Here is a 20,597-nt window from a genome sequence, read left to right on the forward strand (position 1 = left end):
TCCTCGACAGCCTAACAAGGAACTCGACGAGCAAAACGATGTGTTTTGCCCGTCAAGTTTTTTGGTCATGTACACGAGGCTTCAGAGATGTGGTTTTCTCTACCGCAGTTAGGCAACACAACTGTGGCTCCTTCCTGTCCAGTGAAGGAGCAGCAACTGTTGAGGTGATCTCTCTACTCTTTCCTCCGGATAAACATGTTCCTTGTCAGCAGATGTGAATGCCTGGACCCTGATTGGCTCCCCCTCCCTTATCCATCCCGAGTGCTGCTATTCAAAGAGGAGAGATCCAGTCCAATTCAGGTACTTATATTAGCTGAATTTAAAATACATTTAATGAATTTTTAATTGGCAGATAACAGCATTCATAATTTTTTAATGTCTGCCTGGAGTTTAAGATCTAATAGCAGACTAGGAACTTGTAAAGCTAATAATGGAGACAGTTTCTTTTCAGCATTCCCATGGTTGCCAGACCTGTGAACTGTGCAAGATAGGAGAGCATGAATAAATATTTATTAGCCTGTTACTTTGTATCATATAATTACTAATTGGCAAGTTGGAGATAACGGTGAATGCCTTCTGATTTCTCTGTCACAGGCCAAGCAGGACATTTCTTATCAGATGTGGATTTGGGCATTTTGACAATTACAGCACCAACACCCTCTTCCTTCACCTTTCTCTCCTCTCCTCCCTGAACAGATGCTTTGCTCGTTGCTTCATTTTCTGCATGTCTCTGGTGTTAGCGCAGAGGTTAACGAGCGCTGATTGGCAGAAGCACTTGTCTGTTAGGCCCTGCCAAGGTCTTGATGCCAATTAAACAAGGAATTGTGCCTGGAAGGTTTAACCTCTTCAGTACGGCAAGATGTCTCCACCATACTTTGTTGTATTTCTGAGTTTCCTTGAGTCACAAGACAAAATGTACAGCAAATAACTTTGATTTTCGAACGTAAACAGTTTTCTTTACAACTTGCACTTGCAATGCATGCTGGGACAGGTCAGCGGTATTTCCTTCAAGTAATATTACTTCACAAGAACCACTTATTGATTATATGTTTTGAACAATAGGAACACCATGCTAGCGACAAGGACTTGTTTCAATTCACTGGCCTTTCATTGTGATCACAGTGCTGCCATGGAAACCATTTTGTTACTACTTAAAACATGGCACTGTCATGGTAACCACAGTATTGTTTATCTCTTGAGCGGTGTACATAAGCATCTAATTGTACCATCACTGCAGCACTTAAGTCACTGCAATTAGGTGACTAGCTGCATGCTTTCAGATAGATATTATTAATGCCTAATAGCTTTTTATAGTAATTTCCAATCCAATCATCACATTTTTCAAAATCGTCAATAGAAAAAAAAAAAAATCACGTATGTAATTCAGTAGTCAAGATTTCCTATTTGTGCTACAAATCTCTTTATTGTACAGTTGTATAAGTTATGTTTCTTCTGGCTGAAAATCAACAAGAGAAAACTGTGCCATAAGAACTTGCATTATTGTAACCATTATTTAGCGCAAATGATGTTCTTTTATATGCTGACTCAAAGCAGAGCTCCACCCAAAAGGCGAAGCTCCGCTTGTCTGCCTCCACCCTCCCTATGCTGCCACATTTGGCACCTTCTTGGGGGGTACCTGGTTTTGACAGGTACTCGATCCCACTTCCGGCTCAGCAAACTGAGCCTAAGGTTTGCTCCCCCTCCTTCCCCCAGAGCCAGCCCATTCACAAAGTTCAGTGCACTTGGCGCATGCACAGCAGGAAACCGCCTATGAAGCCGCCATTAGTCAAGATGTCGGTGCCAGCACCCGACATCCAATTGAAATATCAGCTCGGGGGAGGACACTGCTGGATTCCTGGACAGGTAAGTGCCCTAATATTGAGGCTCTCCTAAATTAAATTACATTTTAAAACTCAAGGTTGTGCTGGTTGTTTCTCTTTTGGGTAAGTATGGGGAAGAAAATGTATACATGTTAAGCTTCCTTCCTCTAATGCCGTGTACACACGATCGGAAATTCCGGCAAGAAAACCTTGGTTTTTTTTCAGATGGAATTTTGTCTCAAACTTGTCTTGCATACACACCAAATTCTGATAGTCAAGAACGCAGTGATGTACAACACTACGAAGAGGTGAGAAAACGGAAGTTCAATGCTTCCGAGCATGCATCGACTTGATTCCGAGCATGCGTAGGATTTTTCTCCATCGGATATGCATACAGACGATCGAAATTTCCGACAAGAACTTTTCCCGTCTGAAAATTTGAGAACCAGCTCTCATATTTTTCTTGGTGGAAAATCCGACAGAAAAATTCTGTTGGAGCCTACACATGGTCGGAATTTCCAACCAAAAGCTCACATCGGACTTTTCTTGTCTGAATTTCCGATCGTGTGTACGCGGCATTAGAGAAACTAATAAAATAAGAGGGGCCTGTCTGCACGTGGGCCTTCTACATAATTTAATACCAGCCCATATATTTTTAGTTTGCAAAATAATGTTCAGGAGACACTTTATCACCACTGAGTTTCTGACCCACTGGGCTGAAATGTAACTTTTATTAGATAAAAATGTCTTGGGCCATTATTGGCTGTTTCTGAATAGGCACAGCGTCCATTTTCTTCTAGCGTTTCTTTTATTTTTGGTGGGGGACACACTGATCTCTGTCTTCATGCCACACTTCTGCCTTTGGCCACCTAGGCAACTACATCACAAGGCGATTCCCATGGATTCCTGGGATATTGGCGTCATCTACACCAGGTGTCCATGTGAATTGCCTAATACCAAAATCTCACGCAATCCAAAGACTGGAAATGACGCGAACGGGAGGAGTTAGGTGACATTGCTATGGCAACCTGTCCGGAATTAACATTGCGGCGCAGTGGCATTATTGCTCATGCGCAAAATTGGGAAGTGCATGCTGGGTAGCCAGCTGCACTGAATCCCAGAAATGAAGACATGCATACTTCAGATGTCCACAACAGTCATGGACCCCGCTTGCTTTCCGAGATCAGGTTAGTTTACAATAATTTAATAAAAACAATAAGGACCAAATTGATGCCATTATGCTAATGTTGCAGTGGAAGTAATAACAATTTACGGGGGAGATTTTAGAAAAAAACACGGATTGGGGGGACTGGAACTCCACTTTAAGGTATAGCTTAAAGCAAAATACAAAAGCTCTTTAAAAAAATATTAGTCTTTCCTTATCATCCTTGCAAATTTCCTATTTGTAACCTCCACTACCAGTGCTGCTACTGTGACCTTATTTTCTTCAAACCCATGGCAATTCTGAATTAGCAGCATTGTCAGCCTTCTGACCCCTCCCCCCCCCATTCTTCATCGCATCACTGTGTCCATCTGCGCATAGCGTTCTTGGTCAGCCCTCAAAACCTTCCCTCCCCATTCAGCCATGCAGTGAAATCATCATGTCATCACATTCATATGCACAGTGGAGTTGTCAGCCTCTGGCAATTTACTTACTGCTCCTCCCAGCTTCAGCATCATAAGATCCCGCCCATTGTCCTGAGGAAGGAAAAAAAAGAATCTGTAGTCACATGCCCTTGATAAATAGATTACAATAAAGGTGTTTTCACATGTTTTTGAAAATAAAGCAAACCTTGGGTCAATGAATGACAGTAATACTAAAGATGTTAGTGATATATACTGATGGAGACTTTCCTTTACTTTAAGGCCTTGTACATGTCCGCCCGGAGATTTCTGTCTGATGGTTGTAAACACCATCAGACAGAAATCCGCGTGTACACGATACGCGGTGACGTGGCCGCGCCGTCGCCGCAACGTGCGCGGCCCTGGAAGTTCAAAGCTTCCACGCATGCGTCGAATCACTTTGACGCATGCGAGGGATGGCGGCCGATCGGACATGTACGGTGAGTCTGTACAGACGACCGAACATGTCCGACGGACAGGCTTCCAGCGGACATGTTTCTTAGCATGCTAAGAAACATTTGTCCGCTGCAAAACGGTCGGCTGGACAAATGTCCGCTGGAAACCTGTCCGGTCGGCCGTACACACGACCGAACATGTCTGCTGAAACTGGTCCGCGGACCAGTTTCAGCAGACATGTTCGGTCGTGTGTACGGGGCCTAAGAAGCAAACTGAATGACCCTGTCCAGTGTCTGAGTACAAGTAAACTGGAATCTTCCAAATGCCATTTATAACGATTTTATAGAATTCCTCCAAAAAATGTGCACTAAAAATGCATGCACAGTGTTTTCCATGTATTTCAATGACTCTAGTTGGCTCTAGTTCACACCATGCAGTCAGTTTCCGGGGCAGAAACTGACCGGAAACTGACTGCATGGTGTGAACTAAAGCCAACTAGAGCCATTGGAATACATGGAAAACACTGTGCATGCATTTTGTGCAGTAAAAAAGCACACGAAACTGAACGGAACTGCGTCTAGTGTGAACTGGCCCTAACATTGCATTTAATTTTACCAACTCAAAAATTGTGTATTTAGGTTAAAAAATGTTTAGCACATCACATAATGTGTACCAAAAATTCTGAATGAACAAAATAGTAGCGCTAAAAAATAACTAAACGTTTCTAAATATTAAACAATACATTCGTGATACAGAAAATATTGTGAGGAATGCAGGAATATATAAATAAAGTGAAAAAATTGTATACATATATATATGAAAAAGCGTCCACATAGAAAATCCAAGGTGATAATATTCCAGGTGAAAACAATTAAAGTGTCCAAAGGAAAACAAATCTTCAAAAAATCTTAATATGAGACCTTTCACCACATCAAAGTGCTCAGTGACTCCACACCCATAAGAATTGCGCTTACCAATGCGATATGCCTTGCATTCTCATGCTTGGCACAAACAGCAAAATATTTCTCCACACAAACTGACCAATTCCACCAGTGATTCTCACAAGCCGAATCGTTGTTCCACATGAAAGGTAAAGTGACTCCAATGGTGAAGTATATCAAACTTGTTTATTTAAAATCAGTAAAACAGCTTCACACTTTGCACTCACATTTGATACAGCAAATCAAGGCACTTCAATAGTGAACTAAGCAGCGGGTTTCTCACAGGTGATTATCTTGTTGCATTATGGTCACAGCCAGGGGTCAAGTCCTGGGGAAAAAAGTGTGGGAACTCCTACCCAAGATCCACTCCCCCACCAAAAAAAAAAAAAGATACTCTCATATGCATAATTACTAAACCGCATGTTTTTTTATTTTTTTTCGATCCACTGTACCTTAGTAATCCTTTATGTTACTGGCCACTTCGTGTATATGGACCCATTGGGTAGTGTGCGGGTATTCTGTCACTTCCTCGATGCCGCAATGTTATCGCGGGATTTAGAAAGAAGCAAGTTCTTTCTAAATCCCACAATAACTCGCGGCAGACCTCCGCAATGTCTCCTGGGAACAATGACAAAAGCTCCCAGGAGACATTGCGGCATCGATGAAGTAACGGAATACCCGCACACTACCTGATGAATCCATATACAGGAAGCGGCCAGTAAAAGATTACTAAGGTTCGCCTGCCCCTGACAGTGACTCGAGCTGGGCATCGCCGCTTAGTGAAGGATTGGCTCGGGCGGCTCGGCTGCTCTCGACTGCTCTAGTCCTGCAAAGGGAACTGAGTTCCTGCTGTGAAAAAAGTGCAGGAACTCCGTTCCCACACGTTCCCGCAGGACTTGAGCCCTGGTCACAGCGGACCTAAATAAAAACCGTCAGCCTCACCCCCTGCTCCGTTCGTCTCACTCGTCACTTCAAAAAACACACTACACATGCGATGGTCGGTATTCGGACACTTCCTTGGTGTGCCGTGTAACATCACATAATGTAATCAAGACCTGCTAAATGTTTGTAGAAAACGTAACTACAATGTTCACTCTCCCAGTTCCCAGTACAACTATTTATTAGCTATTTTTAGAGCAGGCACTTGTTAACTTAACACATGGTTACTTGCTTTGACACTTTTATAATTCTAGGTTTTAAGCCTTATTTAGCTGCAAGAAAATTGCTGTCTTGCTGGCAGTAAACTGGCTTGTCCCCATATGTACAAAGCTCACATTCAAGTTTTCATCAGTAAACTGTAACCATTGTAGCTATTATACCTATTATTTTAGGGATGGATTTTCTCTCTGCGTACACTTCTTTTGCTGTGTATTCCAGCAGAGACAGACTTTAACTTTGCCATATCTAGAAGTGGTGTGTTGTCGCTGTATTTGAAGACATCCTTTTCCTAGGTATGGGAAGTCTTTCATTGGCCATTTGTATAGTATGATTATCTCAAAAAACCTACGAGCAGGTCATTAGGATGTGCTACTGTACAGTAGCAACAAATGGTAAGGGGTATCAGTAGAGTAGGATTAAGAAGCCATGGACATCCTGGACTCAAAAGCGTGGAAAGGAAAGAAAGGTCAGGCTTGATTCAGTGTAGTGTGAATCATGATAATGAAATAGGTATATGTGATTCCGCGCAATTGGAAAAGTACCAGCAGGTATAAAAGGAGAATCAAGAGAGCTGCTGCCTCTACAAATTTCTACCACCTGAGTGGAGTATATGGTATGAGTGAAATAGAAAGTACATATGGCGCTGTTCAATTGATTATCACAACTAATACAAAAAAAAAAAAACGATATGTGTCCTTGATAAAAATTGGGTGACTTTGTGAGCCAATGCTACAAAACCTTTGTGCACATAATGGTGGTTAGTTATGTCAGGTGTATCCTTGTGCAAGTGTAAATTGCTAGTTAATGATACAAAAAAAATCCAATAAACAAGATATATAAATAGCATAAATAAATTATTAATTTATGTGGAAACCAATAAAAAAATAATGATGAATAAAAATTATTAGTTAATTAAATGTATACAATTAAATAAATAGGTGAATTCATAAAGTCTTTGATTCCATTATTATAACTACTGGGTGTTCAATACATTGCTAAGTGCCGGTGAAAAATCACTGATCTAATTTCTCTCTTCATAAGGTGATCACAGCAATTTGTGACTTATCCGTGCTCTTATTGTGGCTGCACTCACCAGAGTTTCCTTCCCCGCTTGGGGTATGAGGTATTCACAGTATATGCCACTGTGTAGCACCCTGGAAGATTGCTAGTCCGTGATGTATTGGTAGTACTCCAATCATATACCATGTAAATGAGAGAAGAGCGCCCGATAGTGTAGTACCATTAAAAAACGTTTTATTATTAAAAGAAAATGTGGAAATGTACTCACATTTAGAAAAATGCTTTTAGGCATGTACTGCTGACACTAAATCCGCAAACCGGAAGTGATGCAAGAACGTATGCTGACTCCGCCCTATGCGTTTCTTCACTTTGACGTCAGCTGGAGAGCCAATAAGATCAGGAGAAGAGCTTACTCCGGTGAAACGGTAATATACAGCAGATAGTACAAAAAGCAGCATATTAAGGTTATACAAATTTTTGTTAACTATGGACGAACTGGGTATCCCGCCATATACTGTATATAAAAAAATGGAAAGGGAATTGGGATCACAAAGGGACAAAACCACTATAGGAACATTTTTGAAACTAACCCATAGCTCTGCCGTAGACATTAAAACTGACAAAATTTACTTTCAATGTCTAACAGGATGGTAAATCAGTAAATTCCAACCAGGTAAATCGGCGGAATGTTGGCGAGGTTGTAAGGTAGTGGGAACGATGGCCCACCTGTGGTGGGACTGCCCTAAAATCAAAAAATATTGGAATTTTTTTTTATATTTGATAAAAGAAATCACTAAAAAATAAATCTTAGAAGACCCGTGTATAGTTTTATTTCACAGAGGGGAGGGAGCGGTAAAACAGATGAAAGATTGATTGGTCCCACACCTGTTAAATGCTGCAAAAGACTTATACCCAAAAAGTATCAAGACGTAGAAAGTCCTTCAATCTGGGATTGGATCGATTCGTAGAAAAAATCTACAATTTGGAATGTTTAAAGCATAGTGTAGGGTTAAAAGATAAATGATAAATGGAAATGTTGGAGAGTTAAAAAAAACATGGAGCTATGCAGAGAATTTAAGAGCTTAGACCAGCAACGGAGATAGAATATTAAGAAAAATAAAAAACAAATGAAAGAATAGGTGTTTAAATAAGGAGTTTAGGGTGATTCAGAGCAGGGGGGAACAGGGGTCAATCAGGTTAAATATATGGTATATATTCATTTTTTTTATATTGGAAGTGGAAATCAAAATAAAGAATAAAAATAAAAAAAAGTTATAGCGTCTACAAAGTAGAGGATAGATTTATCACATTTTTATTTTTATTACTAGTAATGGGGGCGATTTGCGATTTTGTTTTTAAACTTTGTTTATTTGTTTTCTGCAAATACAATCATCAAAAAGTACAGTAACGGTTACAGCTCTTGCATAGATTAACGCAGATTCAACATTTTCATAGCAGACATCAACTTTTCCCTGAGAGTAAGTACCCCGGTTCCTCAACGGAGGAACCATAACAAGTGCTCCAGGGTATTCACCGTGGACCGCACTGGGCCCCATATCATAGAAACACAGTAAACAGTAGAAATACCTATCAGTTGTAGTACATGCCACCTGTCCACACTCACACACACACACCCAAGCAACTGCCCTGGCCATGAACCCACCCACCCCCACACCCGGATCCGCTTGCGCCCCAACCACCCCCCAGCCATCCAGCAACCACCAGAACAACCTGCCTATAGCCCATTATGGTTGAGAGAGTGGGGTATCCTTCCAGAAGGAGTGCGCAATATCCAGCCAGGGCTGCCAGATCTTGGTAAACTTTTTGGGACAAGCCCTGCCCTTATATATGCACTTAAAGATGGGTAAGACCTTATTGTAAGGTACCTGTAAAAGGTAGTGTCCGAAGTGGAAGTAGTGTGCTTGAGATCCAGGCAAAGCGTCGTCAGGCAAATAGTTCACAATCAAAATCCGGAGAAGAGTCAGGCAGGCTAAGGTCATTCACGATCTGGCGGCAAGGTACAAAATCAGCAGGCTGTAGAATAGTCGGGATATCAGGCAGGAGTTCAATACAAGGAAGATCACTGAAGTCAAAACACCCAGGGAAGAAATCCAAATAAACGGGCACTGAGTGATGACCTCACTTCCTATTTAAAGGCTGTCCAGATTGAGAATTGTCCACAGCTGGCAGCAGGTGGAGCTAGAGAGTATGATGTAGTGTTGAACACAGTAAGGACATTCCCAAAGTCTAGATCTCTTCTGTAGCACAACAGGTAAGGCTATGGTTTAAGAGACCAGGAAGATCCCGGTTCGAATACAACCCGGGTCATGACAGGGCCCCCTCCCCAATGGACCCCTCCGGGGGCCTAGCGGGGCTTAGTGGGAAACGAGGTATGGAAGTCTCGTATAAGAGAAGGGGCATGTAGATCTTTGGCTGGAACCCAGGAGCGGTCTGTGACAGGATACCCCTTCCAATGAACCAGATACCGAAGGCCACGGCCCTGTCTTCTGGAATCAAGAATCTTGGAGACTTCAAACTCATTTTGTCCATCAACAAGAACAGGAGGAGGTAGCTGTTGTGATCTGGAGTAGCGGTTGAAAATAGCTTTTTTGAGGAGTGAAACGTGGAACACGGGATGTATCCGGAGAGAAGAAGGTAATCTTATGCGATAGGAAACTGGTCCAACTCGAGCAATGATTCTGTAAGGACCAATGAATTGAGGGCCCAATTTGGTAGAAGGTTGTTTCAGTCTCACATACTTGGTTGATAGCCAAACTCTGTCCCCCACCACATATGGAGGTATATGGCGTCTTCGTCTGTTAGAAAAAAGCCTGTACTTGCCTGCTGACTTCCGTAGTAATAAACGAATCTTCTTCCAATGTAGTAGAATATTTTTCACCCGCTGATCTGCTGCTGGTACACCAGAAGAAGGCTGAAGTAGGGGAAAAGTCTGAGGGTGATAGCCTAGGGCTGCGTAGAATGGTGTGGTATGAAGAGCACTGTGCCAACGGGAATTTAGGGCGAACTCAGCTAAAGGCAAATACTCAGACCAGTTGGAGTGTAAGGCATTGACATAATGTCGAAGATAGGTTTCTAGGGTCTGGTTCATGCGTTCGGTTTGACCATCAGTTTGAGGGTGATGTGAGGTAGAGAGTGAGAGCGTTACTCCCAGTTTCTTGCAGAACGCTCTCCAGAATCGGGAAACGAACTGGGATCCGCGGTCTGAGATGACATTGGTAGGTATGCCATGATGTCTTACAATATGGGAAAGGAAAAGAGTGGACAGTGCTTTCGCTGTAGGTAATCCCGGAATCGGCACAAAATGAGACATTTTGGAAAAGCGATCCACTGTGACCCATATAGCAGTCATGCCCTCGGACTTGGGTAAGTCTACAATGAAGTCCATGGTCAAATGGGTCCAAGGCTGGCGAGGTGCCGGAAGTGGATGCAACAGTCCAGCAGGTAATGTGCGGGGTACTTTATTAGCAGCACAAGTTGGGCAGGCAGCCACATAGTCAGTAACATCCTTTTTCATACGAGGCCACCAGACATGACACTGCAAGGTCTTAAGAGTGATGGTGACACCAGGATGACCGGATAACACGCCATCATGTGCCCAGAGGAGTATAGGTTTTCTGAGACTAGGGGCTACGTACAGGCGACCTGGTGGTATCTTCAAGCCCTGGGGAACACGATTCTGGGTTTCTTGTAGCTGTTGGGAAAGGGCCGTAGAGATCTGTGCGACAATTTTGTGAGGTGGGATTATATACAGCTCGGCTGGTTGATCTTCTTCAGAGGAAGCGAACTGTCTGGAAAGAGCATCGGCTTTTTTGTTTCTATGCCCTGGAACGTAAGAAAGGACAAAATTAAAACGGGAGAAAAACAGAGCCCATCGAGCCTGACGTGAGTTCAGACGTCTAGCAGTCTGAAGATACAGTAGGTTTTTATGGTCAGTGAGGATAGTAAAAGGTTTGGGAGCCCCTTCCAGAAGATGTCGCCATTCAGACAATGCCAATTTGATGGCCAGTAGTTCTCGATTCCCAACATCATAATTCATCTCTGCCGGAGAAAACTTTCTAGAGAAAAAAGCTACTGGATGGATTCTACCAGACTTTGGCTGTCTCTGGGAGAGTACGGCACCTGCTCCAACCTCAGAGGCATCAACCTCAACAATGTACTGGAGGTCAGGATTTGGATGCTGAAGAATTGGAGCTTTACTGAACATGTCCTTTAATCGCTGGAAAGCTGATTTTGCTTCTGAAGACCAGGCCTTGCAATTTGTACCCTTCTTAGTCATGGCAGTAAGGGGTGCCGCAATGGAGGCAAAACTCTTGATGAAGCGTCTGTAGTAATTTGCAAACCCTAAAAAGCTTTGGAGTCCTCTTAAAGTGGTCGGTTGGGGCCATTGCAAGACAGCGGAAAGTTTTTGAGGGTCCATTTGGAAACCGTCAGCACTTATGATGTACCCAAGGAAAGGAATACAGCTTTGATGGAAACTGCATTTCTCGATTTTTGCATAAAGATGGTTTTCTCTAAGCCGTTGTAATACCTGTTTCACATGCGAGATGTGCTCTGGAAGAGTCTTGGAAAAGATTAAAATGTCGTCCAAGTAGATGATCACAAAACGGTTGCTGAAATCATGAAAAATTTCATTCATGAAACGTTGAAAGACAGCAGGTGCGTTACACAAGCCAAATGGCATGACCAAATATTCAAAGTGTCCATTACGAGTGTTGAATGCTGTCTTCCACTCGTCCCCCTCATTAATTCGAATCAGGTTATAAGCCCCTCGTAAGTCTAGCTTGGAGAATATAAAAGCCCCCTTAAGTAGATCAAATAGTTCAAGAATGAGTGGCAAAGGGTAGGAGTCCTTTACGGTGATTTGATTTAACCCCCGATAGTCTATGCATGGTCGAAGGCCCCCATCTTTCTTTTCAACGAAGAAGAAACCTGCTCCTACTGGAGAAGAAGAGGGTCGGATAAAACCTCTTTCCAAGTTGTCTCTTACGTATTCCTCCATAGAGTTTTGTTCGGGCAGAGACAGGGGGTAGGTCTTTCCTTTGGGAAGAGGTGCTCCGGGAATCAATTTAATTGTACAGTCAAAAGGACGATGTGGAGGTAACACCTCTGCCTTTTGTTTGCAAAATACGTCTGCAAAGTCATGGTATTCACGAGGCAAGGTAGGTGGGATAGTCACAGGAGCCAACATGCAAGCAGAAAGTCTTTTGGGTTGAGACAAACAGCGAAGGCGACAGGACGATCCCCAGGAGGTTAGTTCTCCATTTTCCCAATCAAAAGAAGGGTTGTGAAGTTGTAACCATGGGTAACCAAGGATGATAGGCAGAAGCGGAGAATCAATAAGAGACAAGACAACTTCCTCTTTGTGGAGGAAGCCTACCTGCAGGGTGATTGTCGTAGTCTCGAATTTCACAATGCCATCTCCCAAGGGCTGTCCATTCAGGGTGGTAATGTTCAGGGGTCTAGACTTAGGAACAAACGGGATGTTGTTCTTTCTTGCAAAAGTGTAGTCCAAGAATATACCCACAGCTCCAGAATCCACAAAAGCCTCACAGAAAACAAGCTTAGAAGATAAATGTATAGTAGCCGGAACAGTAATCTTGGTCTTGGAGGATCTACCTGTAAGGTCTAAGCCAGCTCCTCCAACACTGGTTAGACCCTGCCTTTTACTGGACGGGAGGGGCAGACAGATACTAAATGTCCTTTAAGTCCGCAGTACAGGCATAGGCCCAATGAACGCCTCCTTTGTTTCTCTGACTCAGTTAGGTGGAGACGGCTCACCTCCATGGGTTCCACAGGTGTCTGGGGTTCAACAGAGGTTTCAGGTTCTGGCTGAGGTGGTGCTTGGAAGTTAGGGGCCAAACGGTAAACTGGCCTAGGAAACTTGCGGGTTCTAAGTCTCTCTTGGCACCTTTCATGGTACCGGACATCCAGACGAACACACAGCTCTATGAATTTCTCAAGGTCTTCTGGGAGATCCTTATAGACTAATTCGTCCTTGATGCGATCCGTAAGACCTTTTCGGAAGGCTGCACGTAATGCCCTTGAGTCCCAATTAGTTTCAGCAGCAAGGGTACGGAACTCAATAGCATACTGTGCCACAGATCTGGTGTCTTGTTGTATGTCCAAGAGGGAGTACTCAGCTGCAGAAGCTCTACCTGGCTTGTCAAATACAATCTGGAGAGAGGCCAGAAATTTTTCAGCATCTTGGAGTACAGGATCGTTGCGTTCCAAATAAGGAGAGACCCAGGCCAGGGCCTTCCCCTTTAACAAGGAAATTACAAAAGTCACTTTGGCAGACGAACTGCTAAAAATCGCAGGGTTGTTGCGGAAATGCAAACGGCAAACATTTAAAAAGCCTCTGCAGTCCTCAGTATCACCACCAAACTTGTCAGGCAAGGGAAGTTTTGGTGGTACAGAAGAGGCGGGTTGGACCGTAGCAGAAGTAGGATCCGGAGTCTGAACCGTTGCAGAGGAACCAGGCAAACAAGATTTGAGCATGGTGCAAAGTTCATCTAACTTGGCGTCCAGGGAAGAAAGATGCTGTTCATGAGCTCCGATCAATTGTCCCTGACGTGTAATCGCCTTAACAATCTCAGCAGGGTCCACTGCCATTGTGGCCCGTTTATTATGTAAGGTACCTGTAAAAGGTAGTGTCCGAAGTGGAAGTAGTGTGCTTGAGATCCAGGCAAAGCGTCGTCAGGCAAATAGTTCACAATCAAAATCCGGAGAAGAGTCAGGCAGGCTAAGGTCATTCACGATCTGGCGGCAAGGTACAAAATCAGCAGGCTGTAGAATAGTCGGGATATCAGGCAGGAGTTCAATACAAGGAAGATCACTGAAGTCAAAACACCCAGGGAAGAAATCCAAATAAACGGGCACTGAGTGATGACCTCACTTCCTATTTAAAGGCTGTCCAGATTGAGAATTGTCCACAGCTGGCAGCAGGTGGAGCTAGAGAGTATGATGTAGTGTTGAACACAGTAAGGACATTCCCAAAGTCTAGATCTCTTCTGTAGCACAACAGGTAAGGCTATGGTTTAAGAGACCAGGAAGATCCCGGTTCGAATACAACCCGGGTCATGACACTTATTCACCATACGATACAATCGATTTGCGGTTTTTAGCAGGACTGCGACATTGCGGCCGACAGATGGGACACTTTTGACACTTTTTTGGGACCATTGACATTTATACAGCGATCAGAGCTATACATAGCCACTGATAACTGTGTAAATGTCACTGGCAGGGAAGAAGTTAACACTAGGGGGCGAACAAGGGGTTATAAATGTGTTTCCTGGGAGTGTTCTAACTGTAGGGGGGATGGGCTGGCAGGGACATGACAGAGATCACTGTTCCCGATCACTGGGAACAGTAGATCCCTGTCATGTAACTAGTCATAATGGGGAATCACCTTGTTTACAAAGGCAGTTCCCTGTTATGCCACTGTAACAGGGGACCACAGGTTGTCGACGGATATCGAGTCCGTCTGACCAGCGGGCACGCTCCCGCAATGTGCAGCAGCTGCGAGCACGCACCACTGTACAGTTACTGAGATTTGCACAGGAGAACCAACCTGCCGACGTATAACGATGGCAGGTGGTCGACAAGCCTTTAAGTAGACAATGCTGTGTCACACATTTCACATAAGCACAAGATGTTAAACGCGTCTACGTGACCTTGTATTGGTGTCTTCGGTGTTATCACTTTGAACAATAAAAGGCAATCGGAATTCCTGGATGTGCAGCCATTTCTTTTCATACAAGTTTCCCACGGAGGCGGGCCGGGGCTGGCACTCTACGAGATATTCCACCTCAGGTTCTTATTATACACTTTACACATTTCACAGAGCCTGCCTTCTGACCTATACATTTGCTAAGAGGAGAAGTTTTAGGAGGCGGAGTTAGAACAGGAATCACCCTTTTCATGCAACAGGGTACCACAGGATATGTAGTCCTTAGTAATTGAAAGTAAACAGCAGAGGAGAAGCTGCAAAACATGCAGTTAATCCAGGAAGTTGTGGTAAGAAGATTGAGTAAATTTATATTGGATTGTAAAAAATACTATTGTATTGCTGATTTTATTAAATGAAAGTCTGTGCTATGACCATATAACTCCTTTAATGTTGGTAATTGTTATTTGAAATAAACCATGTTATAATTTAGCTTTAAAGAGTTTTAAAATAGTTGAAAACAATCATTTATACTTGTGTACATCAACACTGCATCACCGCCAGTTTACTTGTTCCAACTGCCATATCCAATACAAAGTTATAGAGCTGATTCTTGCTACTTTTCTAGTGCCACCCTATAAATTGCTTAGCAAGTTGATGATAAAGTACCTTTATGTCAGAACGTATTGCAGTATCTTCTAGATCTGGTGAAGCAAGCGTGACAGCTGTCTGACACTTATCGCTGTGTTCCCAGTACACTGGTTACCAATTTACTGCTGAGCTGCCAAGTTGCCATCCTAATGGATCTGCACAGTTTCTGCAGCCTGCGCTTGCTGGGCTGCACTGCATCTAGAATAGGGTGGAAATTGGGATACCATGGATATAGTATACAATATGTTTCTGTATACTGAAACATTATTTGGATTTTAAATGACTATATCGTTTGGCTCAGTGAGAAATAAACAAGGCATTATTCTCATTGTGAAAGAACAGTGTTAAATTCAGTTGCTCTGCTTGCGAACAGCTGTATGGCTATTAAGCAGAAGTAAAATATGTCCCTGTATTTGTAATTTTTCTTAATAATAACATAATAAAATAGACTTTGTCTATATATAATCCTTTTGTTGCAGGTGCAGCCTAATCTCTGTGCTCTGATTCGGAACACCTACATTGAAGTGACCTCTCGACTAATTACAGTTCTTTGTATTCTGCAGGATACTCCAAAACTGCCTGAAAACAGGATGAACAGCCTGGTTCTGTCCCTGTGAACAGATGATTCAGCAGTTTAAAATAATATTGGTTCTTTGTCTGCATGGAATAATTTAAGCAACCATAATATTGCATTACTGTTATTATTTCAGGATGTTCTCCTGCTACAGGAAGCGTTCAGTGATTAATCACACAGCTATCCTTACAGGAGAAGATCAGGAAGAGGAGATGATCAGATAATGATTATTGGCGGTAAATTAAAACGATCATAAAACATTCACAATAGTTAATCTGTGTCTGCTGCCCCACGTACAATAGTTGAATCTGATCAGGAGCTGAAACAACCAAGACAGACTTATCATAAGAAGACCACAAGAGTCTGTTTAGTGCATCTGAGATTGGTCAAATTTATGTCAACAGCTAGTGTGTGGTCCCTCCAGGCAAAAAAACTGACTGGGGGGAACTATCATAAACCATTCACAATAGTTAAACTCAGTGGCGGTCCGTCTATAGAGGGCGCTGAAGCGCCGCCCCCTCTGGTGGCTCCGCACCACCACTGAAATAACATACATTCATGCATTGCTCCTCATCTCCCAGAAGCTTATCCTTGGAACGTACGGGAGGTGCGTTCCTTGGATAAGACTGACGGCCGTCCCAGCCAATCAGGTTCACCTATTCTGGTTATCAGTAACCTGATTGGCTGAAGCGTCACCAAGGCGGGAGAAGACATCGAGGGATGTGGAAGGAGAAAGGTAAGTGCATTTTACAGGGCACAGCGGCAACAAAGGGCACAGTGGGACAAAGGGCACAGTGTTACAAAGGGCACAGTGGCATCAATGGGCACAGCGGCGACAATGGGCACAGAGGCGACAAAGGGCACAGTGGCATCAATGGGCACAGTGGCGACAAAGGGCACAGTGGGACAAAGGGCACAGTGGCATCAATGGGCACAGTGGCATCAATGGGCACAGTGGTGACAATGGGCACAGTGGCAACAATTAAAGGGCACAGTGACATGCACAGTGGCAACAATGGGCACAGTGGCGACAATTAAAGGGCACAGTGGTGACAATTGGCACAGTGGCGACAATTAAGGGGCACAGTGGCTGCGTTTGATGACATGGCACAGTGGTGACAATTGATGGCACAGTGGCTGAGTTTGATGGCATGGCACAGTTGCTGCGTTTGATGGCATGGCACAGTGGTGCGAATTGATGGCATAGTGACTGCCATTTGATGGCATGGCACAGTGGTGATAATTGATGGCACAGTAGCTGCGTTTGATGGCATGGCACAGTAGTGACAATTGATGGCACAGTGGCTGCGATTGATGGCATGGCACAGTGACTGCGTTTGATGGCATGGCACAGTGGTGCGAATTGATGGCATAGTGACTGCATTTGATGGCATGGCACAGTGGTGACAATTGATGGCACAGTGGCTGCATTTGATGGGCACAGTGAGGCTGCAATTTTTTTTTTTTAGTTTGCGCCCCCCCAAAAATTTTGAGCACCACCCGCCACTGGTTAAACTGTACAATAGTTGAATCTGATCAAGAGCTGAAACAACCAAGACAGACTTATCATAAGAAGACCAAAAGAGGCCCCTGGGACCACTAGGAAGTTGGGCTTAAGGGTGGCTTCTAGCAGAGATAACAGAGGAATTTACACATCATGGTTCTCCATGCTACACATCGGAGTTCATCTGGGTACTATTTGTAGTGAGAAGAGGAGCTTTTTTTGTTATTTTTTCGGTTTAGTTTTGACCTTTTCTTGTAAATCAAATATGTGGATGATGATACATAAAGCTTCACATAAATATAAGATTGTCAGTGATGCCACCAAATCATAACTGATTTGTAAATGTACAATTACTTCCTTTTACGATGATAATTGCTGATCTTGTTTTTGTTAAAAAAATTCTGAATAAAAATATTGGAAAAGAAAACCACAAGAGTTTGTTTAGTGCATCTGAGATTGGCCAAATTTATGTCAACAGCTAGTGTTTGGCCCCCCAGGCAAAAAAAAAACTGACTGGGGGAACCATCATAAACCATTCACAATAGTTAAACTGTGTCTGCTGCCCCACGTACAATATTTGAATCTGATCAGGAGTTGAAACAACCAAGACAGACTTATCATAAGAAGACTAGTGTTGCTCACGAATATTCGTATTGCGAATATTCGGCTCGAATATGGCATATTCGAGTATTCGCGAATATCTCGAATTTCGCGGTCAATATTCGCTATTCCGAATATTCGGATTTTTTCAATTTTTTTTTTAGAACAGATCACATCCTAGTGATCTCCATCGACGTCTAAAAGCATTGCTGGTATGATTAGAGACCTTGGGCCGAGTAGCTGAAGCAATCATTTTATATTGCCGAATATTCGCAATGCGAATATTCGGCAATAGGAATATTGCGCGATTATTTTCTCCGCCCTTCTTTTGCATCAGAGCCAATCAGAGTTCTCCTACCGCAGTTGTCGAAATTCCGCAATAAATATCGCATTCACATTTTGCGAAATTTTGATAAAATATCACGAATATTCTGAGCCAATCAGAGGGCTCCTACCGCAGTTGTCGAAATCCCGCAATAAATATCGCATTCGCATTTTGCGAAATTTTGATAAAATATCACGAATATTCTGAGCCAATCAGAGGGCTCCTACCGCAGTTGTCGAAATTCCGCAATAAATATTGCATTCGCATTTTGCAAAATTTCGATAAAATATCACGAATATTCTGAGCCAATCAGAGTGCTCCTACCGCAGTTGTCGAAATTTCGCAATTATTTTCGCATTCGCAATAGCGAAATTTCGCAAACATTTCATTTCGATAAAATATCACGAATATTCGAATTTAGCGAATATTTCTCGAATATTCGGCTATATATTTGTGATATATCGCGAAATCGAATATGGCGTATTCTGCTCAACACTAAAGAAGACCACAAGAGTCTGTTTAGTGCAGTGGTTCTCAACCTTTCTATAGTGCCGTGACCACTTGATAAAATTTCCCAAGTTGTGGGGACCCCTAACATTATTTTCGTAGCATGGGTTGTCAACACCCAAGGCAAGACAAGTAATTGGCGCCCCTAACCCATAGACATTAAGCAATCCCTGAGTCCCTTCCACTTGTACAGTATTAAAGCCCCTTATGGTACATTTTAGGATGTACCACTCTTTCTCTTTTTTCACTCTAATGTCTTGATTTGCCCCCCCCCCCCCCCATGCCTCTCTCTAGCCGTCTTTCTTGTTCTTTCTCTTATTCTTTCTCTCCCTTTTTCTTTGTTCCTCCCCCTCTTTTCCTCTCCCTTCCATGTTTTCTCTATTTTTATTCCTTCTCTTACTCCTTGGTGGGGGGTGGGGGGAATATGATGAGTGGCAGTGCTGGTGGGGAGTTGGGATAAGTGGCAGTGCTGGTGGGAGTTCTAATATTAGGTGCTCTTGATCAAGGTCATCTGCTGATCTGAGAACTGTGGTGGGGACTTTTAATGACAACTATAATCAAAGGTAGTGTAACTCATTGTGTCTCCAACTTTGTAGCGTCTCGTAGCAGTGACACCTATGCCAAAATTAGGATATAGGGTCTCCTCCAGCCCCTCCCCTTCACATTCCTCACCAGTCAGCTGACCTCTAGTCTCTGCCCCCCAGCCATGCCGTGAACTAAATAGGTGGCTGCGGGCTCCAGGGACAGCCCTGCTGGGTGGCTGCAAAAAGACTGGGAGAGCAGTGCGGGCTTTAGGAACAGCCCAGGATTCGGTGACCCCTGCCAAATCACCATTCGACCCCCAGGTTGAGAACCACTGGTTTGGTGCATCTGATATTGACCAAATTTCAACAGCTATTGTGTGTGGTCCCCCCAGTCAAGAATACTCATCTAATATCCTATAAAAGAGATAAAGGCTGCAGCAGCACCAATGGCTACTAGAAGATCAGTTGCCCCTCTTAAAGCCAAGATAAAGAAATGATTGTGTCTTTCAAAATACTTCATGTCTACTAGTATGAGCTTCAGTTCCATGACACTCTTCACCTTTGAAATCTTTACTTTTGAATCCTGCACTTGTCATTTGTCTGCACTTCAGCACTAAAAGGAAAGGAAAAAAAGCATCCTTTTGATCTTATTCCATTCCATTTACCTGTCATTGTGAATGTGATTTAGAAGGTGGAGGGTAGTAGCAAAACAATGTTATATGAAAGAACACCATCTACTGCTTTTGGTGGAATCCATGTCATAATCTAGGTCATACTTAAAGGTATCCCATGGAACAGCCTGCATTTGGCATAGCAACCAATCCTGATTCTTTTAAATGAATTTGAGAATCCCACTGTTTGCTAAGGACACATAGACAGCTCAGACATATCCATACATGCTCCTTGCTATCCGCTCTTGATCTAGGGGCAATAAATAGGCTAAAACACACATAAGTTGAGTGACAGATTTTCGTACTCATCATATGACAACTACATCCTGGCTAGGCTTTTTGGGCCAGATTCACATACATTTGCGGCCGTGTAACGTAACCCGTTTACGTTATACCGCCGCAAGTTTCCAGTTTTAGTGCCCGATCCACAAAGCACTTACCTGGAAACTTGCGGCGGTGTATCGTAAATACGTCCGGCGCAAGGCGGGCCAATTCAAATGGGCGTGTGCCATTTAAATTAGGCGCGCTCCCGCGCCAGACCTGCTGCGCATGCTCCGTTTCGCAATTCCCATCATGCTTTGCGCGCAGTGACA

At 43.3% G+C, this 20,597-nt stretch overlaps 1 protein-coding gene across 1 annotated transcript in view; it reads right to left on the minus strand.

Moving 5' to 3' along the window:
• Nucleotides 1–20,597, minus strand: part of SEZ6 (seizure related 6 homolog) — an 878,191-nt gene that overhangs the window by 633,419 nt on the left and 224,175 nt on the right. Inside the window, exon 2 of the mRNA XM_040338538.1 lies at nucleotides 3,477–3,518. Coding sequence (XP_040194472.1) covers nucleotides 3,477–3,518 — 42 coding nt within the window. The remainder of the gene's footprint in view (nucleotides 1–3,476; nucleotides 3,519–20,597) is intronic.

This window comes from Rana temporaria, chromosome 2 (genome assembly GCF_905171775.1).
Source record: "Rana temporaria chromosome 2, aRanTem1.1, whole genome shotgun sequence".
Lineage (NCBI taxonomy): Eukaryota > Metazoa > Chordata > Amphibia > Anura > Ranidae > Rana > Rana temporaria.